Raw genomic sequence first — 26,586 nt, forward strand, 5'->3', positions numbered from 1 at the left:
AAGGCCGAAACCCTCATCTGAGCAAATATGAGGTAGGTCCAGTTAACGTGTTTGGAGAAAAACGTAGAAGAAAATTCGTAAGAAAAAAAATTGCCACTAGGTGGCGCTATCAGTTAGATGAAATATAAGTCAGTAGATGTCTTTAGGGCTGGACTCTCATCAAATGTGTGAAATTTTGAGAAGATAGGATCATCTCGGTCAAGTTAATGCAGCTTTTATTTTCACGAAAAATCTTCAGACTTTGCGTCACCGTAGCGGCCACGCCCTTTGGCGAAAAGTTACAATATTCGGTGTGGGGCATGATCAACATCTTAAGGCTTTTCTGACCAATTTTCAAATGGATCCCTTCAACAAGCTCAGCACAGTAGCTAAAAACGTAAAGTATGACATTTATTGTAACCACTAGGTGGCGCTATATGTATAACTGAATTTTATCATATAGATGTTTTCAGGCCGTGACTATTACGTTGCCTGAGAAGTTTGAGATTTTTTGGAGCTTGAACATGGGAGTTATTAAGCATTTGCTCTTTCTGGACAAATGAAATTTTAAAGGCAATATTTGATGCCCCGCCCCCGTCATATAGTATTTCAAAAAGGCAAGATATTTTGCCCAGTTGTTCTCTCAGGTCTTGAGATGATAAATGCCAAGTTTGAAGTCAATTGGATGAAAAATGTTTGCAAAGGGGGAAAAAGCATGACCACAGTGAATGTGCCAAAATAGGCCAAAATTGGACATTAAAAAATTCATAGCTCACGTCCTGTACATTTTAGCTACATGGTCCCAATAGACTTTTTTGTGCGTCTCGGGGTGCTACACGTGCCTGCCAATTTTTGTTGCTCTAGCTCAAACGTGCCGGGCTTGGTTTTTATTTTTCTACGCTAGGGGGCGCTATCGAGTCGCATTGTTATGACGACTTAATAATATCAAATTTTTCGCCGGGCCTGAGGAGTGTGCAAAGTTCGGTGAGTTTTCGTGAATGTTTAGGTACCCAAAATCGCGATCGTTTGCGGAGAATAAAGAATAATAATAACTAGAGCTGCGAGCAGCTATAAAGGGCCCTCGCAGCCCGGGCCACGTTGGAGTCCTTGCACGTTGGGGTACTTGCACGTTAGGGTACTGGCACGTTGGGGTACTGGCATATTGGAAGCAAAATTTTTTTGAAAATGGCATAATAAACATTTACATGTAGAATATTTTTTTTGCCAGTGTCTGTCAAGCTCAACGGGTTTTGGTGATTGTTAAGACCTGCAAAAATCAGCGTCCTTATTTATTTTTAGGCAATGAGTTGCCCTGATTGGTATTTTTTGTAAAAGTGTATATACACATCATCGCTCGTTGTACTCATTGCACAATGTTACTTTTATTGTCCAAAGGGGTAATTAAAAATGAATAAAACAAAATGGAAACGTACATACGTTTGGATCGGTGTGAAGCCAGTGAGCATTTTGAGTGGTGGAAACTAAAAGAATATTCATAAATGACTTAGTTATCACACTTAGAATGAGTTTACATTTTTTGTACAAAATACCGTATGTGGGGTATTTTTTTTTTATTCCTCAAGGGCTAGGTGGCGCTGCATATATAACTGAATGTTGTCATAGAGATAGCTTCAGGCCTTGACGATAAACATACATGTCAAGTTTGGGATTTTTTGGAGCATGTACCTGGGAGTTATTAAGCATATCCTTTTTCAGTGCGAAACACAAATTTTGATGCCCCGCCTTCATCATATAGTATTTAGAAAGGTCAAGATTTTTCCCCCTGTCGTTGGCTCAGGTCTTGACATGGTCCAGGTCAAGTCTTAACTCAGTCAGATGAAACGTGTAGGAGAAGTAGGCAAAAGTCTGCCCCCTGTGAATGTGCAAAAATTGTCAAAAATGGGACATTCAAAAATTCGTAGCTCACTTCCTGTTCATTTTAGCATATGGGTCCAAGAGACTTTTTTGTAGGACTTGGGCTCCCTCATACACCTTAAAATATTCGTCGTTCTTGCTTAAACGTACAACCGGGGCTGCTTTGTTAAAAACTTCTAGGGGGCGCTATTGAGTCATTTTTTTAAAAATAGCACAATCAACAATAAAATATGGCTCATTTTACCAGGCCAGATGTGTGTGCCAAGTTTCATGAGTTTCTGTGCATGTTTAGACCCTCAAAACTGGCGTTGTTTTCTTGGCGAACAGCGCTTAGCCACACCCACAGCAATTCGCGAAAACTCACAAACTTCGTGTTGTGACATCATGAAGGCTGAAACCCTCATCTGAGCAAATATGAGGTAGGTCCAGTTAACGTGTTTGGAGAAAAACGTAGAAGAAAATTCGTAAGAAAAAAAATTGCCACTAGGTGGCGCTATCAGTTAGATGAAATATAAGTCAGTAGATGTCTTTAGGGCTGGACTCTCATCAAATGTGTGAAATTTTGAGAAGATAGGATCATCTCGGTCAAGTTAATGCAGCTTTTATTTTCACGGAAAATCTTCAGACTTTGCGTCACCGTAGCGGCCACGCCCTTTGGCGAAAAGTTACAATATTCGGTGTGGGGCATGATCAACATCTTAAGGCTTTTCTGACCAATTTTCAAATGGATCCCTTCAACAAGCTCAGCACAGTAGCTAAAAACGTAAAGTATGACATTTATTGTAACCACTAGGTGGCGCTATATGAATAACTGAATTTTATCATATAGATGTTTTCAGGCCGTGACTATTACGTTGCCTGAGAAGTTTGAGATTTTTTGGAGCTTGTACATGGGAGTTATTCAGCATTTGCTCTTTCTGGACAAATGAAATTTTAAAGGCAATATTTGATGCCCCGCCCCCGTCATATAGTATTTCGAAAAGGCAAGACTTTTTGCCCAGCTGTTCTCTTAGGTCTTGAGATGATAAATACCAAGTTTGAAGTCAATGGGATGAAAAATGTTTGCATAGGGGGAAAAAGCATGACCACAGTGAATGTGCCAAAATAGGCCAAAATTGGACATTAAAAAATTCATAGCTCACTTCCTGTACATTTTAGCTACATGGTCCCAATAGACTTTTTTGTGCGTCTCGGGGTGCTACACGTGCCTGCCAATTTACGTTGCTCTAGCTCAAACGTGCCGGGCTTGGTTTTTATTTTTCTATGCTAGGGGGCGCTATAGAGTCGCGTTGTTATAACGACTTCATAATATCAAATTTTTCGCCGGACCTGAGGAGTGTGCAAAGCGGTGAGTTTTCGTGAATATTTAGGTACCCAAAATCGCGATTGTTTGCGGAGAATAAAGAAGAAGAAGAATAATAATAATAATAATAATAATAATAATAATAATAATAATTTTTACAAAAACAATAGGGACCTCGCAGCGGTCGCTGCTCGGGCCCTAATAACTAGACTAAGCAATTTCTGAAGAAATTGCGTGGGATGCTGAAAGCCGACGCAAATAGCTGAATGCTAAGCTGACTGCTAATAGCAGAATGCTATTGTTATCATTGAAGTGTGAAATGTAATTGATAGATGTCTTGCTGAACCAGAATGCATTAAATAAAACGTATGTTAAATTAATAAAGAAAGATACATTGGCTGCAAATTACATATGAGAAATTATGAATGAATTATAAATGAAAAGACTGAAGTTGAAATTCAACCAGTCTGAGATTGAATTTGAACCCTCACCTCCTGTTTACTGTTCAATGAGCTACTGCACTGCCAATCTATCCACTGACCCACAGAAGACTTGGTGGCATCACTGAAGTGTTGTGAAATGGAAGCAGCGAATGTGTCTGAACATGCAATAAAATGTATGTTAAATAAAGAAAGATAAATTGGTTGTAAATTACAAATGAGAAATTATGGTTGAATTATAAATGAAAAGAAGAAAGTTTTAGTTTTAACTAAAAAAAAAAAAAAAGAAGTATGTCCATGTCCAAAAGTTGCTCCATCCGAGGTTTGAACCAGCGAACCATTCGTAGGGCTGTCTTTGCTATGCAAGCGCTTAAGCCAGTGAGCCACCGGACCTGTGAGCAGCAGAGCGAATTGGCGTATTTGTAGTTCAAAGTGTCACCTGACGCTGAAAGTCATCAGCGCTGATTTGGGACACATGTGTTTGATCATGTCAGTATAACGCATTTCCTGGTGTGATAGTCAGTTGGTATACTTAATATCTGTTTATGTAATTGCCACAGACATATGTGCAATGTACAGTCGGCGGTGGGCTTTGAACCTGCGACCTCCTGCTTACTGTACATGCACTCTCCCAACTGCGCCACGAAGCAATATCTGAAAGCAAGTCAAGATGGTCTGTTGTATGTATGGAAGTGGGTGTGGAAAATGGGACTTAGAAAAAAATTCAGTGTCAGTCCCATTAAAACTGAATGGGGAAAAGTGGATCTTTAACATTAAATTATGCGAGTACTGTAAGTAATATGAAGTCAAATGATAAATAGCCCGAAAGGCGTGAATTTTGTCAGCAAGTTGAAATTTGAACGGTGTAAATCGGAAGTATAATGTAGGAGTAGTTTGATTGCAAAAAGTGTTGAGAATAAAATGCTATAATAATAATAAGTTTAAGTATAAGTATAATAATAATAAAGGTTAGAAACAACATATGTGGGATGCTTTCAGCATCCCACAATAATAATAATAATAATAATAACTAGAGCTGCGAGCAGCTATAAAGGGCCCTCGCAGCCCGGGCCACGTTGGGGTCCTTGCACGTTGGGGTACTTGCACGTTGGGGTACTGGCACATTGGGGTACTGGCATATTGGAAGCAAAATTTCTTTGAAAATGGCATAATAAACGTTTACATGTAGAATATTTTTTTGCCAGTGTGTGTGTCAAGCTCAACGGGTTTTGGTGATTGTTAAGACCTGCAAAAATCAGCGTCCTTTTTTATTTTTAGGCAATGAGTTGCCCTGATTGGTATTTTTTTGTAAAAGTGTATATACACATCATCGCTCGTACTCATTGCACAATGTTACTTTTATTGTCCAAAGGGGCAATCAAAAATGAATAAAACAAAATGGAAACGTACATACGTTTGGATCGGTGTGAAGCCAGTGAACAATTTGAGTGGTGGAAACTAAAAGAATATTCATAAATGACTTAGTTATCACACTTAGAATGAGTGTACATTTTTTGTACAAAATACCGTATGTGGGGTATTTTTTTTTTTTTTATATAAGCCTCAAGGGCTAGGTGGCGCTGTATTTATAACTGAATGTTGTCATAGAGATACCTTCAGGCCTTGATTATAAGCATACATGTCAAGTGTGGGATTTTTTTTGGAGCACGTACCGTGGAGTTATTAAGCATATCCTTCATTCACGATATTGCTTTTAATGTCCATAGAGGCTATCAAAAATAAATAAAAATATATATATGTTTGGATAAGTCTGATGCCAGTGAACATTTTGAGTGGTGGAAACGAAAAGAATATTCATAAATGACTTAGTTATCACACTTAGAATGAGTTTACATTTTTTGTACAAAATACCGTATGTGGGGTATTTTTTTTTTATGCCTCAAGGGCTAGGTGGCGCTGCATATATAACTGAATGTTGTCATAGAGATAGCTTCAGGCCTTGACGATAAACATACATGTCAAGTTTGGGATTTTTTGGAGCATGTACCGGGGAGTTATTAAGCATATCCTTTTTCAGTGCGAAACACAAATTTTGATGCCCCGCCTTCATCATATAGTATTTCGAAAGGTCAAGATTTTTCCCCCTGTCGTTGGCTCAGGTCTTGACATGGTCCAGGTCAAGTCTTAACTCAGTCAGATGAAACGTGTAGGAGAAGTGGGCAAAAGTCTGCGCCCTGTGAATGTGCAAAAATTGTCAAAAATGGGACATTCAAAAATTCGTAGCTCACTTCCTGTTCATTTTAGCATATGGGTCCAAGAGACTTTTTTGTAGGTCTTGGGCTCCCTCATACACCTAAAAATATTCGTCGTTCTTGCTTAAACGTACAACCGGGGCTGCTTCGTTAAAAACTTCTAGGGGGCGCTATTGAGTCATTTTTGTAAAAATAGCACAATCAACAATGAAATATTGCTAATTTTACCAGGCCAGATGTGTGTGCCAAGTTTCAGGAGTTTCTGTGCATGTTTAGACCCTCAAAACTGGCGTTGTTTTCTTGGCGAACAGCGCTTAGCCACGCCTACAGCAATTCGCGAAAACTCACAAACTTCGTGTTGTGACATCATGAAGGCCGAATCCCTCATCTGAGCAAATATGAGGTAGGTCCAGTTAACGTGTTTGGAGAAAAACGTAGAAGAAAATTCGTAATAAAAAAAATTGCCACTAGGTGGCGCTATCAGTTAGATGAAATATAAGTCAGTAGATGTCTTTAGGGCTGGACTCTCATCAAATGTGTGAAATTTTGAGAAGATAGGATCATCTCGGTCAAGTTAATGCAGCTTTTATTTTCACGAAAAATCTTCAGACTTTGCGTCACCGTAGCGGCCACGCCCTTTGGCGAAAAGTTACAATATTCGGTGTGAGGCATGATCAACATCTTAAGGCTTTTCTGACCAATTTTCAAATGGATCCCTTCAACAAGCTCAGCACAGTAGCTAAAAACGTAAAGTATGACATTTATTGTAACCACTAGGTGGCGCTATATGTATAACTGAATTTTATCATATAGATGTTTTCAGGCCGTGACTATTACGTTGCCTGAGAAGTTTGAGATTTTTTGGAGCTTGAACATGGGAGTTATTAAGCATTTGCTCTTTCTGGACAAATGAAATTTTAAAGGCAATATTTGATGCCCCGCCCCCGTCATATAGTATTTCAAAAAGGCAAGATGTTTTGCCCAGTTTTTCTCTCAGGTCTTGAGATGATAAATGCCAAGTTTGAAGTCAATTGGATGAAAAATGTTTGCAAAGGGGGAAAAAGCATGACCACAGTGAATGTGCCAAAATAGGCCAAAATTGGACATTAAAAAATTCATAGCTCACTTCCTGTACATTTTAGCTACATGGTCCCAATAGACTTTTTTGTGCATCTCGGGGTGCTACACGTGCCTGCCAATTTTCGTTGCTCTAGCTCAAACATGCCGGGCTTGGTTTTTATTTTTCTATGCTAGGGGGCGCTATAGAGTCGCGTTGTTATGACGACTTCATAATATCAAATTTTTCGCCGGGCCTGAGGAGTGTGCAAAGTTTGGTGAGTTTTCGTAAATGTTTAGGTACCCAAAATCGTGATCGTTTACGGAGAAAAAGAATAATAATAATAATAATAATAATAATAATAATCCGATCGAAAAACAATAGGGACCTCGCAGCGGTAGCTGCTCGGGCCCTAACTAGAGCTGCGAGCAGCTATAAAGGGCCCTCGCAGCCCGGGCCACGTTGGGGTCCTTGCACGTTGTGGTACTGGCACATTGGGGTACTGGCATATTGGAAGCAAAATTTCTTTGAAAATGGCATAATAAACGTTTACATGTAGAATATTTTTTTGCCAGTGTGTGAGTCAAGCTCAACGGGTTTTGGTGATTGTTAAGACCTGCAAAAATCAGCGTCCTTTATTTTTAGGCAATGAGTTGCCCTGATTGGTATTTTTTTGTAAAAGTGTATATACACATCATCGCTCGTTGTACTCATTGCACAATGTTACTTTTATTGTCCAAAGGGGCAATCAAAAATGAATAAAACAAAATGGAAACATACATACGTTTGGATCGGTGTCAAGCCAGTGAACAATTTGAGTGGTGGAAACTAAAAGAATATTCATAAATGACTTAGTTATCACACTTAGAATGAGTGTACATTTTTTGTACAAAATACCGTATGTGGGGTATTTTTATTTTTTTTTATATAAGCCTCAAGGGCTAGGTGGCGCTGTATTTATAACTGAATGTTGTCATAGAGATACCTTCAGGCCTTGATTATAAGCATACATGTCAAGTGTGGGATTTTTTTTGGAGCATGTACCGTGGAGTTATTAAGCATATCCTTCATTCACGATATTGCTTTTAATGTCCATAGAGGCTATCAAAAATAAATAAAAAAATATATATGTTTGGATAAGTCTGATGCCAGTGAACATTTTGAGTGGTGGAAACTAAAAGAATATTCAGAAATGACTTCGTTATCACACTTAGAATGAGTTTACATTTTTTGTACAAAATACCGTATGTGGGGTATTTTTTTTTCATGCCTCAAGGGCTAGGTGGCGCTACATATATAACTGAATGTTGTCATAGAGATAACTTCAGGCCTTGACGATAAACATACATGTCAAGTTTGGGATTTTTTGGAGCATGTACCGGGGAGTTATCAAGCATATCCTTTTTCATTGCGAAACACAAATTTTGATGCCCCGCCCTCATCATATAGTATTTCGAAAAGTCAAAATTTTTCCCCCTGTCGTTGGCTCAGGTCTTGACATGGTCCAGGCCAAGTCTTAACTCAGTCGGATGAAACGTGTAGGAGAAGTGGGCAAAAGTCTGCCCCCTGTGAATGTGCAAAAATCGTCAAAAATGGGACATTCAAAAATTCGTAGCTCACTTCCTGTTCATTTTAGCATATGGGTACAAGAGACTTTTTTGTAGGTCTTGGGCTCCCTCATACACCTAAAAATATTCGTCGTTCTTGCTTAAACGTACAACCGGGGCTGCTTCGTTAAAAATTTTGAGGGGGCGCTATTGAGTCATTTTTGTAAAAATAGCACAATCAACAATAAAATATTGCTCATTTTACCAGGCCAGATGTGTGTGCCAAGTTTCAGGAGTTTCTGTGCATGTTTAGACCCTCAAAACTGGCGTTGTTTTCTTGCCGAACAGCGCTTAGCCACGCCCACAGCAATTCGCGAAAACTCACAAACTTCGTGTTGTGACATCATGAAGGCCGAAACCCTCATCTGAGCAAATATGAGGTAGGTCCAGTTAACGTGTTTGGAGAAAAACGTAGAAGAAAATTCGTAAGAAAAAAAATTGCCACTAGGTGGCGCTATCAGTTAGATGAAATGTAAGTTAGTAGATGTCTTTAGAGCTGGACTCTCATCAAATGTGTGAAATTTTGAGAAGATAGGATCATCTCGGTCAAGTTAATGCAGCTTTTATTGTCACGAAAAATCTTCAGACTTTGCGTCACCGTAGCGGCCACGCCCTTTGGCGAAAAGTTACAATATTCGGTGTGGGGCATGATCAACATCTTAAGGCTTTTCTGACCAATTTTCAACTGGATCCCTTCAACGAGCTCAGCGCAGTAGCTAAAAACGTAAAGTATGACATTTATTGTTACCACTAGGTGGCGCTATATGTATAACTGAATTTTATCATATAGATGTTTTCAGGCCGTGACTATTACATTGCCTGAGAAGTTTGAGATTTTTTGGAGCTTGAACATGGGAGTTATTAAGCATTTGCTCTTTCTGGACAAATGAAATTTTAAAGGCAATATTTGATGCCCCGCCCCCATCATATAGTATTTCGAAAAGGCAAGACTTTTTGCCCAGTTGTTCTCTCAGGTCTTGAGATGATAAATGCCAAGTTTGAAGTCAATTGGATGAAAAATATTTGCAAAGGGGGAAAAAGCATGACCACAGTGAATGTGCCAAAATAGGCCAAAATTGGACATAAAAAAATTCATAGCTCATTTCCTGTACATTCTAGCTACATGGTCCCAATAGACTTTTTTTGTGCGTCTCGGGGTGCTACACGTGTCTGCCAATTTTTGTTGCTCTAGCTCAAACGTGCCGGGCTTGGTTTTTATTTTTCTATGCTAGGGGGCGCTATAGAGTCGCGTTGTTATGACGACTTAATAATATCAAATTTTTCGCCGGGCCTGAGGAGTGTGCAAAGTTTGGTGAGTTTTCGTGAATGTTTAGGTACCCAAAATCGTGATCGTTTGCGGAGAATAAAGAAGAAGAAGAAGAAGAATAATAATAACTAGAGCTGCGAGCAGCTATAAAGGGCCCTCGCAGCCCGGGCCACGTTGGGGTCCTTGCACATTGGGGTACTTGCACGTTAGGGTACTGGCACGTTGGGGTACAGGCATATTGGAAGCAAAATTTCTTTGAAAATGGCATAATAAACGTTTACATGTAGAATATTTTTTTTGCCAGTGTGTGTCAAGCTCAACGGGTTTTGGTGATTGTTAAGACCTGCAAAAATCAGCGTCCTTATTTATTTTTAGGCAATGAGTTGCCCTGATTGGTATTTTTTGTAAAAGTGTATATATACATCATCGCTCGTTGTACTCATTGCACAATGTTACTTTTATTGTCCAAAGGGGCAATCAAAAATGAATAAAACAAAATGGAAACGTACATACGTTTGGATCGGTGTGAAGCCAGTGAACAATTTGAGTGGTGGAAACTAAAAGAATATTCAGAAATGACTTAGTCATCACACTTAGAATGAGTTTAAATTTTTTTGTACAAAATACCGTATGTGTTTTTTTTTTTTATATAAGCCTCAAGGGCTAGGTGGCGCTGTATTTATAACTGAATGTTGTCATCGAGATACCTTCAGGCCTTGATTATAAGCATACATGTCAAGTGTGGGATTTTTTTTGGAGCATGTACCGTGGAGTTATTAAGCATATCCTTCATTCACGATATTGCTTTTAATGTCCACAGAGGCCATCAAAAATAAATAAAAATATATATATGTTTGGATAAGTCTGATGCCAGTGAACATTTTGAGTGGTGGAAACTAAAAGAATATTCATAAATGACTTAGTTATCACACTTAGAATGAGTTTACATTTTTTGTACAAAATACCGTATGTGGGGTATTTTTTTTTTATGCCTCAAGGGCTAGGTGGCGCTGCATATATAACTGAATGTTGTCATTGAGATAGCTTCAGGCCTTGACGATAAACATACATGTCAAGTTTGGGATTTTTTGGAGCATGTACCGGGGAGTTATTAAGCATATCCTTTTTCAGTGCGAAACACAAATTTTGATGCCCCGCCTTCATCATATAGTATTTCGAAAGGTCAAGATTTTTCCCCCTGTCGTTGGCTCAGGTCTTGACATGGTCCAGGTCAAGTCTTAACTCAGTCAGATGAAACGTGTAGGAGAAGTGGGCAAAAGTCTGCCCCCTGTGAATGTGAAAAAATTGTCAAAAATGGGACATTCAAAAATTCGTAGCTCACTTCCTGTTCATTTTAGCATATGGGTCCATTAGACTTTTTTGTAGGTCTTGGGCTCCCTCATACACCTAAAAATATTCGTCGTTCTTGCTTAAACGTACAACCGGGGCTGCTTCGTTAAAAACTTCTAGGGGGCGCTATTGAGTCATTTTTGTAAAAATAGCACAATCAACAATAAAATATTGCTCATTTTACCAGGCCAGATGTGTGTGCCAAGTTTCATGAGTTTCTGTGCATGTTTAGACCCTCAAAACTGGCGTTGTTTTCTTGGTGAACAGCACTTAGCCACACCCACAGCAATTCGCGAAAACTCACAAACTTCGTGTTGTGACATCATGAAGGCCGAATCCCTCATCTGAGCAAATATGAGGTAGGTCCAGTTAACGTGTTTGGAGAAAAACGTAGAAGAAAATTTGTAAGAAAAAAAATTGCCACTAGGTGGCGCGATCAGTTAGATGAAATATAAGTTCATAGATGTCTTTAGGGCTGGACTCTCATCAAATGTGTGAAATTTTGAGAAGATAGGATCATCTCGGTCAAGTTAATGCAGCTTTTATTTTCACGAAAAATCTTCAGACTTTGCGTCAACGTAGCGGCCACGCCCTTTGGCGAAAAGTTACAATATTCAGTGTGGGGCATAATCAACATCTTAAGGCTTTTCTGACCAATTTTCAAATGGATCCCTTCAACAAGCTCAGCACAGTAGCTAAAAACGTAAAGTATGACATTTATTGTAACCACTAGGTGGCGCTATATGTATAACTGAATTTTATCATATAGATGTTTTCAGGCCGTGACTATTACGTCGCCTGAGAAGTTTGAGATTTTTTGGAGCTTGAACATGGGAGTTGTTAAGCATTTGCTCTTTCTGGACAAATGAAATTTTAAAGGCAATATTTGATGCCCCGCCCTCGTCATATAGTATTTCAAAAAGGCAAGATGTTTTGCCCAGTTGTTCTCTCAGGTCTTGAGATGATAAATGCCAAGTTTGAAGTCAATTGGATGAAAAATGTTTGCAAAGGGGGAAAAAGCATGACCACAGTGAATGTGCCAAAATAGGCCAAAATTGGACATTAAAAAATTCATAGCTCACTTCCTGTACATTTTAGCTACATGGTCCCAATAGACTTTTTTGTGCGTCTCGGGGTGCTACACGTGCCTGCCAATTTTTGTTGCTCAAGCTCAAACGTGCCGGGCTTCGTTTTTATTTTTCTACGCTAGGGGGCGCTATCGAGTCGCATTGTTATGTCGACTTAATAATATCAAATTTTTCGCCGGGCCTGAGGAGTGTGCAAAGTTCGGTGAGTTTTCGTGAATGTTTAGGTACCCAAAATCGCGATCGTTTGCGGAGAATAAAGAAGAATAATAATTAGGGGTGTGAATTGCCTAGTACCTGACGATTCGATTCGTATCACGATTCACAGGTCACGATTCGATTCGATACCGATTAATCCCGATACGAATGGTCACGATTCGATACCGATTAATCCCGATACGAATTTATAAGTCGATTGTTGCGATTTTTTTCCATTCAAATTTAGAAAATACTATCAGTAAATTTGTACATGTACACTGTAAGATTTGTATGAATATATTTATCTAAAACTTGAGGCTTATAACCGTGAGCCACTGTACACAAACAGTTTGCAATCTGTTTCACATTTGAACAGCATTAAAATAAAAATATTAAGGCTTAGTGCCGTTCATATAACATTCTTCCATGCTCAAGGTGTGAATCCTAAAAAAAAAAAAAAAAAAAAAAAAAAAAAAAAAAAAAAAAAAAAAAAAAAAAAAAAAAAAAATCGATTCTGCCATTTATTGAATCGATTCGAGAATCGCGCGATGTAGTATCGCGATATATCGCCGAATCGATTTTTTTTTAACACCCCTAATAATAATAATAATAATAATAATAATAATAATAATAATAATAATAATAATAATAATAATTTTTACAAAAACAATAGGGACCTCGCAGCGGTCGCTGCTCGGGCCCTAATAATAATAATAATAATAATAACTAGAGCTGCGAGCAGCTATAAAGGGCCCTCGCAGCCCGGGCCACGTTGGGGTCCTTGCACGTTGGGGTACTTGCACGTTGGGGTACTGGCACATTGGGGTACTGGCATATTGGAAGCAAAATTTCTTTGAAAATGGCATAATAAACGTTTACATGTAGAATATTTTTTTGCCAGTGTGTGTATCAAGCTCAACGGGTTTTGGTGATTGTTAAGACCTGCAAAAATCAGCGTCCTTTTTTATTTTTAGGCAATGAGTTGCCCTGATTGGTATTTTTTTGTAAAAGTGTATATACACATCATCGCTCGTTGTACTCATTGCACAATGTTACTTTTATTGTCTAAAGGGGCAATCAAAAATGAATAAAACAAAATGGAAACGTACATACGTTTGGATCGGTGTGAAGCCAGTGAACAATTTGAGTGGTGGAAACTAAAAGAATATTCATAAATGACTTAGTTATCACACTTAGAATGAGTGTACATTTTTTGTACAAAATACCGTATGTGGGGTATTTTTTTTTCATGCCTCAAGGGCTAGGTGGCGCTGCATATATAACTGAATGTTGTCATAGAGATAACTTCAGGCCTTGACGATAAACATACATGTCAAGTTTGGGATTTTTTGGAGCATGTCCCGGGGAGTTATCAAGCATATCCTTTTACATTGCGAAACACAAATTTTGATGCCCCGCCCTCATCATATAGTATTTCGAAAAGTCAAGATTTTTCCCCCTGTCGTTGGCTCAGGTCTTGACATGGTCCAGGCCAAGTCTTAACTCAGTCGGATGAAACCTGTAGGAGAAGTGGGCAAAAGTCTGCCCCCTGTGAATATGCAAAAATCGTCAAAAATGGGACATTCAAAAATTCGTAGCTCACTTCCTGTTCATTTTAGCATATGGGTACAAGAGACTTTTTTGTAGGTCTTGGGCTCCCTCATACACCTAAAAATATTCGTCATTCTTGCTTAAACGTACAACCGGGGCTGCTTCGTTAAAAATTTCGAGGGGGCGCTATTGAGTCATTTTTGTAAAAATAGCACAATCAACAATAAAATATTGCTCATTTTACCAGGCCAGATGTGTGTGCCAAGTTTCAGGAGTTTCTGTGCATGTTTAGACCCTCAAAACTGGCGTTGTTTTCTTGGCGAACAGCGCTTAGCCACGCCTACAGCAATTCGCGAAAACTCACAAACTTCGTGTTGTGACATCATGAAGGCCGAAACCCTCATCTGAGCAATTATGAGGTAGGTCCAGTTAACGTGTTTGGAGAAAAACGTAGAAGAAAATTCGTAAGAAAAAAAATTGCCACTAGGTGGCGCTATCAGTTAGATGAAATATAAGTCAGTAGATGTCTTCAGGGCTGGACTCTCATCAAATGTGTGAAATTTTGAGAAGATAGGATCATCTCGGTCAAGTTAATGCAGCTTTTATTTTCACGAAAAATCTTCAGACTTTGCGTCACCGTAGCGGCCACGCCCTTTGGCGAAAAGTTACAATATTCGGTGTGGGGCATGATCAACATCTTAAGGCTTTTCTGACCAATTTTCAAATGGATCCCTTCAACAAGCTCAGAACAGTAGCTAAAAACGTAAAGTATGACATTTATTGTAACCACTAGGTGGCGCTATATGTATAACTGAATTTTATCATATAGATGTTTTCAGGCCGTGACTATTACGTTGCCTGAGAAGTTTGAGATTTTTTGGAGCTTGAACATGGGAGTTATTAAGCATTTGCTCTTTCTGGACAAATGAAATTTTAAAGGCAATATTTGATGCCCCGCCCCCGTCATATAGTATTTCAAAAAGGCAAGATGTTTTGCCCAGTTGTTCTCTCAGGTCTTGAGATGATAAATGCCAAGTTTGAAGTCAATTGGATGAAAAATGTTTGCAAAGGGGGAAAAAGCATGACCACAGTGAATGTGCCAAAATAGGCCAAAATTGGACATAAAAAAATTCATAGCTCACTTCCTGTACATTTTAGCTACATGGTCCCAATAGACTTTTTTGTGCGTCTCGGGGTGCTACACGTGCCTGCCAATTTTTGTTGCTCTCGCTCAAACGTGCCGGGCTTGGTTTTTATTTTTCTACGCTAGGGGGCGCTATCGAGTCGCATTTTTATGACGACTTAATAATATAAAATTTTTCGCCGGGCCTGAGGAGTTTGCAAAGTTCGGTGAGTTTTCGTGAATGTTTAGGTACCCAAAATCGCGATTGTTTGCGGAGAATAAAGAATAATAATAATAATAATAATAATAATAATAATTTTTACAAAAACAATAGGGACCTCACAGCGGTCGCTGCTCGGGCCCTAACTAGAGCTGCGAGCAGCTATAAAGGGCCCTCGCAGCCCGGGCCACGTTGGGGTCCTTGCACGTTGGGGTCCTTGCACGTTGGGGTACTTGCACGTTAGGGTACTGGCACGTTGGGGTACTGGCATGTTGGAAGCAAAATTTCTTTGGCAAAAAAAATATTCTACATGTAAACGTTTATTATGCCATTTTCAGTGTGTGTCAAGCTCAACGGGTTTTGGTGATTGTTAAGACCTGCAAAAATCAGCGTCCTTATTTATTTTTAGGCAATGAGTTGCCCTGATTGGTATTTTTTGTAAAAGTGAATATACACATCATCGCTTGTACTCATTGCACAATGTTGCTTTTATTGTCCATAGAGGCGATCAAAAAAATATGAAACTAAATAAAAAAGTAAATATGTTTGGATCGGTCTGATGCCAGTGAACATTTTGAGTGGTGGAAAGTAGAAGAATATTCATAAATGACTTAGTTATCACACTTTAAATGTGTTTACAATTTTTGCAAATATACCGTAAGTGGGGCATTTTTTTTTCATGCCTCAAGGGCTAGGTGGCGCTGCATATACAACTGAATGTTGTCATAGAGATAGCTTCAGGCCTTGACTTTTAAACATACATGTCAAGTTTGGGATTTTTTTGGAGCATGTACCGGGGAGTTATTTAGCATATCCTTTTTCATTGCGAAACACAAAATTTGATGCCCCGCCCTCATCATATAGTATTTCGAAAAGTGAAGATTTTTCCCCCTGTTGTTGGCTCAGGTCTTGACATAGCCCAGGTCAAGTCTTAACTCAGTCGGATGAAATGTGGAGAAGAAGTGGGCAAAAGTATGCCCTCTGTAAATGTGCTAAAATCGTAAAAAATGGGACATTCAAAAATTCGTAGCTCACTTCCTGTTCATTTTAGCATATGGGTCCAAGAGACTTTTTTTGTAGGTCTTGGGCTCCCTCATACACCTAAAAATTTCCGAAGATCTTGCTTAAACGTACAATCGGGGCTGCTTCGTTAAAAATTTCTAGGGGGCGCTATTGAGTCATTTTTATAAAAATGGCACACACATCTGGCCTGGTAAAATGAGCAATATTTTATCGTGTATTGTGCTAAGTTTCATGAGTTTGTGTGTATGTTTCGACCCTCAAAATTGGCGTTTTCTTGGCGAACAGTGCTTAGCCACGCCCTCAGCGATTCGCGAAAACTCACAAACTTCGTGCTGTGACATCATGAAGGCCGAAACCCTCATCTGAGCAAATGTGAGGTAGGTCCAGTTAATGTGATTGGAGAAAAACGTTGAAGAAAAATTGTAAGAAAAAAAATTGCCACTAGGTGGTGCTATCAGTAAGATGAAATATAAGTTCGTAGATGTCTTAAGGGCTGGACTCTCATCGAATGTGTGAAATTTTGAGAAGATAGGATCATCTGGGTCAAGTTAAAGCAGCTTTTATTGCCACGAAAAATTACCAGACTTTGCGGCACCGTAGCGGCCACGCCCTTTGGCGAAAAGTTACAATATTCGGTGTGGGGCATGATCAACATCTTAAGGCTTGTCTGACCAATTTTCAACTGGATCCCTTCAAAGAGCTTGGCACAGTAGCTAAAAACGTAAAGTATGACATTTATTGTCACCACTAGGTGGCGCTATATGTATAAGTAAATTTTATGATATAGATCTTTTCAGGCTGTGACTATTAAGTTGCATGAGAAGTTTGAGATTTTTTGGAGCTTGTACATGGGAGTTATTAAGCATTTTGTCTTTCTGGACAAATGAAATTTTCAAGGCAATTTTTGATGCCCCGCCCCCATCATATAGTATTTCAAAAAGTTAAGATTTTTTGCCCAGTGGTTGTCTCAGGTCTTGAGATGATACATGGCAAGTTTGAAGTCAATTGGATAAAAAATGTTTGCAAAGGGGGAAAAAGCATGACCACAGTGAATGTGCCAAAATGGGCCAAAATTGGACATTCAAAAATTCATAACTCACTTCCTATACATTTTAGGAAATGGCTTCCAATTTTCGTAGCTCTAGGTCAAACGGGCCGGGATTGGTTTTTATTTGTCTACGCTAGGGGGCGCTATAGAGTTGCGTTGTTATGACAACTTCATAATATCACATTTTTCGCCGGGCCCGAAGAGATTGCAAAGTTTGGTGAGTTTTCGTAAATGTTTAGGTCCTCAAAGATGCGATCGTTTACGGAGAAGAAGAAGCGGAAGAATAATTCTTACAAAAACAAGAGGGACCTCGCAGCGGTTGCTGCTCGGGCCCTAATAATGATGATAATAATAATAAGTGCAATTTCTGAAGAAATTGTGTGGGAATGCTAAAAGCTCATAGCTGAATGCTAATGAAGGAAATAGAAAGATAAATAAGTAATAAGTAATTAAATATTAAATACTAGTAATAGTAATAGTAGTAGTAGTAGTAGTAGTAGAAACAGTAGTAGTATTACTAGTAATTATTAACTCATTAGCTCCCAAAAACGTATAAATATGTCATATTTTAAATGTTTTAAGTGTCCCAAAGACGTATTTATACGTTTTTTGTCATTGTTTTTTTTATGCTAGAGCATAGAGAAGGCTTTGATGCAGTCTATCTACTGCAGAAAATGGTTGAGTGGAAGCTGAGTATAAGAGATCAACCAGGCCATGTTAAAATAAGCCAATTTCCCCTCAGTTCTAAGCAGAATTGTGAAAAACGATGAAACTTAGCTATGTTCTATTGCTAATTGCTGCACAGCGAAAACGGATAGGAATATACTTTCTTTTTTCCTGATAAAAGAAGAGACTCATCTCTCTTTTGGGAGGTTCCATATTTTTATAGCAATATAACATAATATTTCGCGGGCCTTGTAAAATCAGTCAAAATACAGGAAAACACTTCAGTGAAAATGGTTTGGAGTGAATGAGTTAAGTAGTAACTTGTAGTTAAATGACAAATACAAACCCATCCACCCATTCTCGGTCAGTAGTAAGCGTTAGTCACTTATCATAAATTACTAGTATAATAAAGTTTTTTTTTTAACTCATTTGCTCCCAATAACGTGTAAATACGTTTTTTTTTAAATGTTCTAAGTGTCCCAAAGACGTATTTATACGTTTTTTTTTTTTTTTTTTTAATGCTAGAGCATACAGAAGGCTTTGATTCAGCCTCTCAACTGCAAAGAACGGTTGCAGAAATGGTAGTTATTACACAAACGGCCAGCAGGTGGCAGCAGAGCAAAGGAGATCAACCAGGGCCATGTAGAAAAAAAGCTCAATTACTTACAATTTTAAATAGATTTGTGAAAACTGATTAAACTTAGCTCTCTTCTAATGCTAATTGCTGCAAAACGGAAACAGATTGAAACATACTTTTTTTCCTGATGAAAGAAGAGACTTTAAACTTTCTTTTGATAGGTTCCATGCTTTTATAGCCATAAAACACAATATTCTGTGGGCCTTGCAAAATCGGTCAAAATCCAGTAAAACAGCCTTCTCACAGAAATGCCTCCAAGGCCAGCCAGACCCAGGAAGACCACGTTTATGTTTCTTTTTTACCACAATACGGCTAACAGAATAATTCTCAACTAACAAGTATCGTGTCACAAAAACCCACATATGTCTGCTTGTGTCAGAAGAAAGGATAATGTGCCAGAGCAGGTTTGTGTCAAACCAGGGGCCTTTTACAGGGGGACTTCTGGATGGGGCATTAATCTACATGGATAACTAAAATTAGATACGTTAATATTAATAGATGGTTACCGGAGTTTAATTCACGCACGCGGTATGAGGATAAATGCACTGGCGACGCGATCGATCTGGAGCCAAACATACAAAGTTAATTATTTAAACTGTGTTTTGCTTGGTTATGATTGTTGCATGCTTGCATTAGAGTTTCTAAGTTCCGCGTGTCCGTGTGAGACTTGGGTGGACATCCACGCGTTTGTTTGGTTGACTCGGTGATGGCGGGGGAGGGCCGTCGTGCGCATGTGGTAGTTTGCGGAGCATTGTGGGATGTGTAGTTTATTCAGACGCAATTATGTTTACTACCTTAATTGTAATAATAAATAGATATTAAATGTGACTACGTAGACTAATGTATTGCAGTGTGTACAATTCCTTTATTTGCATAATTATTGTATTACATTGTATATTATGTTATATATTATTGTGATATTGTCTGCTTTATCCCAGGTTTATAACCTGTGGTACCTTGTTCATTAAAACAAAGGCTAAACACGAGTTGTAACAGAGTGTGTGTCCTGCTGAGCCCTTTCGTAGGGCTAAAACAAAAATATCCGATCTGAATATCCAGATTGCTTCAACCGTTCTCTGCAGTTTAGAGGCTGCATCAAAGCCTTCTGTATGCTCTAGTATAAAACCCCCCAAAACAAAACGTGTAAATAAGTCTTTGGAACACTGGTAATATTTAAAATGGAACGTATTTATACCTTTTTGGGAGCAAATGAGTTAATGTTATGAGGATGTTAATGTCATATCTACTGTGTTACCAGTAATTAATTTGTGTCATATTTAACATGTTTATGTCGGTCTATGATTTAAAAAATAAAATAAACAAATAAACAACAAATAAATAATAAAAAAAAACACGTAACTTTAAGCTGCGTGTAAAATAATGACATCCAGGACGATTCCCCGAACAAGTTGCATTTCTCATCTGAGGACTGCTTGTGAAATAAATTTATACGTTTTGATTGTGGCCAGCTGATTAACTGGTCCGACATTACAAATTATTTTTTACTTTGCAAAATCATCTCGCGGGCCGGACTAAACTCCATCGCGGGCCGTATGTTCTATGTATGATCTATGCCCAACCCTAGTCACGAGTATGACACGCCATTTGACAAAAATGAAAAGTACCATATATAAATTAATCTTTTTTTTCTGTTTTCAGTGAGGAGATAGCATTCTACAATGGGAACATGAGAGAAAAACAGACCATTCACACTACTTTTAAAAAACTGGTAGGTATTAATATCACAAGATTAAGATTTGATACAACAGTCAACTGGTTAACTTCACCAGCTTTAATAACCCTAACTTGACAACTTGCTGTCGACTGAAAATGACATCACTGACACGACGTGAAGAGGAAGGACTCAGACGCAGATGGTAAGTTGGCCAACAAGGCTGCAGTTTAATGACAGGAAACTCAAGACGCCTCTTAAAGAGGGAAAAAACGCTGAACATAAAGAGCTCCAAACTGGAGATGAAAACAGGGCACTCAAAAAAGGGGACAACAAAAGGCGCTCCGCTAGGGAGGAAAAAGAGGGGCAAACTCAGGACGCAAGACAAGGCAAGGCAAATACAAGGACTGTGGATCAAGGACTGTGAGGGCGCTTCCATGCACGGGTTGTGACACTTCGGCAACTGCAGGTGGTGGATGATGGCTATTTATTGGCTGGGTAATTGGTGGCAGGTGGAAGCAATCAAGGGCGTGGACCGGTAATGAGCTGAGCAGAAGGAAGGGTAAGTGACCTGAGGTGAGAGGGGAGTTGGTGATTTCAAAATAAACTAGAGCTGCGAGCAGCTATAAAGGGCCCTCGCAGCCCGGGCCACGTTGGGGTACTTGCACGTTGGAAGCAGAATTTCTTTGACAATGCCATGATAAACCTTTACATTTGGATTTTTTATTTTTTTTTTGCCAGGTGTGATGAGTGTGTCAAGCTCAATGGGTTTTGGTGATTGTTAAGATCTGCAAAAATCAGCGTCTTTTTTTTATTTATAGGCAATGAGTTGCCCTGATTGCTATTTTTTGCAAAAGTACATTTACACATCATCGCTCGTACTCATTGCACAATGTTGCTTTTGTTGTCCATAGAGGCGATCAAAAAAAATGAAACTAAATAAAAAATTACATATGTTTGGATCGGTCTGATGCCAGTGAACATATTTAGTGGTGGAAAGTAAAAGAATATTCATAAATGACTTAGTTATCACACTTACAATGAGTTTAAAATTTTTGTAAAAATACCGTAAGTGAGGCATTTTTTTTATGACTCACGGACTAGGTGGCACTGTATTTACAACTGAATTTTGTCATAGAGATACCTTCAGGCCTTGACTATGAATATACATTTCAAGTATGGGATTTTTTGGAGCATGTACCTGGGAATTATTAAGCATATCCTTCATTCACGACATTGCTTTTAATGTCCATAGAGGCTATCAAAAATCAATAAAACTAAATAACAAAAATATGTATGTTTGGTTAGGTCTGATGCCAGTGAATATTTTGAGTGGTGGAAAGTACAAGAATATTCATAAATGACTTAGTTATCACACTTAGAATGAGTGTACATTTTTTGTACAAAATACCGTATGTGTGGTATTTTTATTTTTTTTTATATAAGCCTCAAGGGCTAGGTGGCGCTGTATTTATAACTGAATGTTGTCATAGAGATACCTTCAGGCCTTGATTATAAGCATACATGTCAAGTGTGGGATTTTTTTTGGAGCATGTACCGTGGAGTTATTAAGCATATCCTTCATTCACGATATTGCTTTTAATGTCCATAGAGGCTATCAAAAATAAATAAAAATATATATATGTTTGGATAAGTCTGATGCCAGTGAACATTTTGAGTGGTGGAAACTAAAAGAATATTCATAAATGACTTTGTTATCACACTTAGAATGAGTTTACATTTTTTGTACAAAATACCGTATGTGGGGTATTTTTTTTTCATGCCTCAAGGGCTAGGTGGCGCTGCATATATAACTTAATGTTGTCATAGAGATAACTTCAGGCCTTGACGATAAACATACATGTCAAGTTTGGGATTTTTTGGAGCATGTACCGGGGAGTTATCAAGCATATCCTTTTACATTGCGAAACACAAATTTTGATGCCCCGCCCTCATCATATAGTATTTCGAAAAGTCAAAATTTTTCCCCCTGTCGTTGGCTCAGGTCTTGACATGGTCCAGGCCAAGTCTTAACTCAGTCGGATGAAACGTGTAGGAGAAGTGGGCAAAAGTCTGCCCCCTGTGAATGTGCAAAAATCGTCAAAAATGGGACATTCAAAAATTCGTAGCTCACTTCCTGTTCATTTTAGCATATGGGTACAAGAGACTTTTTTGTAGGTCTTGGGCTCCCTCATACACCTAAAAATATTCGTCGTTCTTGCTTAAACGTACAACCGGGGCTGCTTCGTTAAAAATTTCGAGGGGGCGCTATTGAGTCATTTTTGTAAAAATAGCACAATCAACAATAAAATATTGCTCATTTTACCAGGCCAGATGTGTGTGCCAAGTTTCAGGAGTTTTTGTGCCAGTTTAGGCCCTCAAAATTGGTGTTGTTTTCTTGGCGAACAGCGCTTAGCCACGCCCACAGCGATTCGCGAAAACTCACAAACTTCGTATTGTGACATCATGAAGACCGAAACCCTCATCTGAGCAAATATGAGGTAGGTGCAGTTAATGGGGTTGGAGAAAAACATTGAAGAAAAATCATAAGAAAAAAAATTGCCAGTAGGTGGCGCTATCAGTAAGATGAAATATAAGTACGTAGATGTCTTAAGGGCTGGACTCTCATCAAATGTGTGAAATTTTGAGAAGATAGGATCATCTGGGTCAAGTTAAAGCAGCTTTTATTGCCACGAAAAATTACCAGACTTTGCGGCACCGTAGCGGCCACGCCCTTTGGCGAAAAGTTACAATATTCGGTGTAGGGCATGATCAACATCTTAAGGCTTGTCTGACCAATTTTCAACTGGATCCCTTCAAAGAGCTTGGCACAGTAGCTAAAAACGTAAAGTATGACATTTATTGTCACCACTAGGTGGCGCTATATATATAACAGAATTTTATCATATAGATGTCTTCAGGCCGTGACTATTAAGTTGCATGAGAAGTTTGAGATTTTTTGGAGCTTGTACATGGGAGTTATTCAGCATTTTGTCTTTCTGGACAAATGAAATTTTAAAGGCAATATTTGATGCCCCGCCCCCGTCATATAGTATTTCAAAAAGTCAAGATATTTTGCCCAGTTGTTGTCTCAGGTCTTGAGATGATACATGGCAAGTTTGAAGTCAACTGGCTGAAAAATATTTGCAAAGGGGGGAAAAGTATGACCACAGTGAATGTGCCAAAATGGGCCAAAATTGGACATTCAAAAATTCATAGCTCACTTCCTGTACATTTTAGGAAATGGCTTCCACTGACTTTTTTGTGCGTCTCGGGGTGCTACACGTGCCTGCCAATTTTCGTAGCTCTAGCTCAAACGGGCCGGGATTGGTTTATATTTTTCTACGCTAGGTGGCGCTATAGAGTTGCGTTGTTATGACAACTACATAATATCAAATTTTTCACCGGGCACGAAGAGACTGCAAAGTTTGGTGAGTTTTCGTAAATGTTTAGGCCCTCAAAAATGAGATCGTTTACGGAGAAGAAGAAGAAGAAGAAGAAGAATTAGAAGAAGAATTTTACAAAAACAAGAGGGACCTCGCAGCGGTCGCTGCTCGGGCCCTAACTAGAGCTGCGAGCAGCTATAAAGGGCCCTCGCAGCCCGGGCCACGTTGGGGTACTTGCACGTTGGGGTACTTGCACATTGGGGTATTGGCACATTGGAAGCAGAATTTCTTTGAAAATGGCATGATAAACATGTGGATTTTTTTTTTTTTTTGCCAGGTGTGATGAGTGTGTCAAGCTCAATGGGTTTTGGTGATTGTTAAGATCTGCAAAAATTAGCGTCATTTTTTATTTTTAGGGAATGAGTTGACCTGATTGGTATTTTTTGCAAAAGTATATATACCCATCATTGCTCGTACTCATTGCACGATGTTGCTTTTATTGTGAAGAGAGGCTATCAAAAATAAATAAAACAAAATAAAAAAGTACATATGTTTGGATCGGTCTGATACCAGTGAACATCTTGAGTAGTGGAAAAAGTAAAAGAATATTCATAAATGACTTAGTTATTACACTTACAATGAGTTCACAAATTTTGTACAAAATACCGTAAGTGGGGTTGTTGTTTTTTTTTGTTTTTTTTTATGCCTCAAAGACTAGGTGGCGCTGTATTTATAACTGAATTTTGTCATAGAGATACCTTCACGCCTTGACTATAAATATACATGGCAAGTTTGGGATTTTTTGAAGCATGTACCGGGGAGTTATTAAGCATATCCTTCATTCACGATACTGCTTTTAACGTCCATAGAGGCTATCAAAAATAAATAAAACTAAATAAAAAATACGTATGTTTGGATAGGTCTGATGCCAGTAAACATTTTGAGTGGTGGAAAGTAAAATAATATTCATAAATGACTTCGTTATCACACTGAGAATGAGTTTACAATTTTTGTAAAAATACCGTAAGTGGGGTATTTTTTTTTTTCATGCCTCAAGGGCTAGGTGGCGCTGCATATATAACTGAATGTTGTCATATAGATAGCTTCAGGCCTTGACTATAAACATACATGTCAAGTTTGGGATTTTTTGGAGCATGTACCGGGGAGTTATTAAGCATATCCTTTTTCAGTGCGAAACACAAAATTTGATGCTCCGCCCTCATCATATAGTATTCCGAAAAGTCAAGAGTTTTCCCACTGTCGCAGGCTCAGGTCTTGACATGGCCCAGGTCAAGTCTGAAGTCAGTCGGATGAAACGCGTAGGAGAAGTGTGCAAAATTATGCCCCCTGTAAATGTGCTAAAATCGTAAAAAATGCGACATTCAAAAATTCGTAGCTCGCTTCCTGTTCATTTTAGCACATGGGTCCAAGAGACTTTTTTGTATGTCTTGGGCTCCCTCATACACCTAAAAATTTCCAAAGATCTTGCTTCAACGTACAAGCGGGGCTGCTTCGTTAAAAATTTCTAGGGGGCGCTATTGAGTCATTTTTGTAAAAATAGCACAATCCACGATAAAATATTGCTCATTTTGCCAGGCCAGATGTGTGTGCCAAGTTTCATGTGTTTCTTTGCCAGTTTAGGCTCTCAAAAGTGGCGTTGTTTTCTTGGCAAACAGCGCTTAGCCACGCCCACAGCGATTCGTGAAAACTCACAAACTTCGTGTTGTGACATCATGAAGGCCGAAACCCTCATCTGAGCAAATATGAGGTAGGTCCAGTTAACGTGTTTGGAGAAGAACGTTGAAGAAAATTCGTAAGAAAAAAAATTGCCACTAGGTGGCACTATAGAGTCGCGTTGTTATAACGACTTCATAATATCAAATTTTTCGCCGGACCTGAGGAGTGTGCAAAGTTCGGTGAGTTTTCGTGAATATTTAGGTACCCAAAATCGCGATTGTTTGCGGAGAATAAAGAAGAAGAAGAATAACTAGAGCTGCGAGCAGCTATAAAGGGCCCTCGCAGCCCGGGCCACGTTGGGGTCCTTGCACGTTGGGGTACTTGCACGTTGGGGTACTGGCACGTTGGGGTACTGGCATATTGGAAGCAAAATTTCTTTGAAAATGGCATAATAAACGTTTACATGTAGAATATTTTTTTTTCCAGTGTCTGTCAAGCTCAACGGATTTTGGTGATTGTTAAGACCTGCAAAAATCAGCGTCCTTATTTATTTTTAGGCAATGAGTTGCCCTGATTGGTATTTTTTTGTAAAAGTGTATATACACATCATCGCTCGTTGTACTCATTGCACAATGTTTACTTTTATTGTCCAAAGGGGCAATCAAAAATGAATAAAACAAAATGGAAACGTACATACGTTTGGATCGGTGTGAAGCCAGTGAACAATTTGAGTGGTGGAAACTAAAAGAATATTCATAAATGACTTAGTTATCACACTTAGAATGAGTGTACATTTTTTGTACAAAATACCGTATGTGGGGTATTTTTTTAATTTTTTTTATATAAGCCTCAACGGCTAGGTGGCGCTGTATTTATAACTGAATGTTGTCATAGAGATACCTTCAGGCCTTGATTATAAGCATACATGTCAAGTGTGGGATTTTTTGGAGCATGTATCGGGGAGTTATTAAGCATATCCTTTTTCAGTGCGAAACACAAATTTTGATGCCCCGCCCTCATCATATAGTATTTCCAAAAGTCAAGATTTTTCCGTCTGTTGTTGGCTCAGGTCTTGGCATGGTCCAGGTCAAGTCATAAGTCAGTCGGATAAAACGTGTAGGAGAAGTGGGCAAAAGTATGCCCTCTGAAAATGTGCAAAAATCGTAAAAAATGGGACATTCAAAAATTCGTAGCTCACTTCCTGTTCAT

At 38.8% G+C, this 26,586-nt stretch overlaps 1 protein-coding gene across 3 annotated transcripts in view; it reads left to right on the forward strand.

The window, feature by feature from the left end:
* abcd3a (ATP-binding cassette, sub-family D (ALD), member 3a) overlaps window positions 1-26,586 on the forward strand; it is a 301,524-nt gene that overhangs the window by 59,517 nt on the left and 215,421 nt on the right. For all 3 annotated transcript variants that reach the window (XM_077508600.1, XM_077508601.1, XM_077508602.1), the window contains one exon: window positions 20,302-20,371. In XM_077508600.1, coding sequence (XP_077364726.1) covers window positions 20,302-20,371 — 70 coding nt within the window. The remainder of the gene's footprint in view (window positions 1-20,301; window positions 20,372-26,586) is intronic.

The sequence above is a fragment of the Festucalex cinctus genome, chromosome 20 (assembly GCF_051991245.1).
Source record: "Festucalex cinctus isolate MCC-2025b chromosome 20, RoL_Fcin_1.0, whole genome shotgun sequence".
In the NCBI taxonomy this organism is placed as follows: domain Eukaryota; kingdom Metazoa; phylum Chordata; class Actinopteri; order Syngnathiformes; family Syngnathidae; genus Festucalex; species Festucalex cinctus.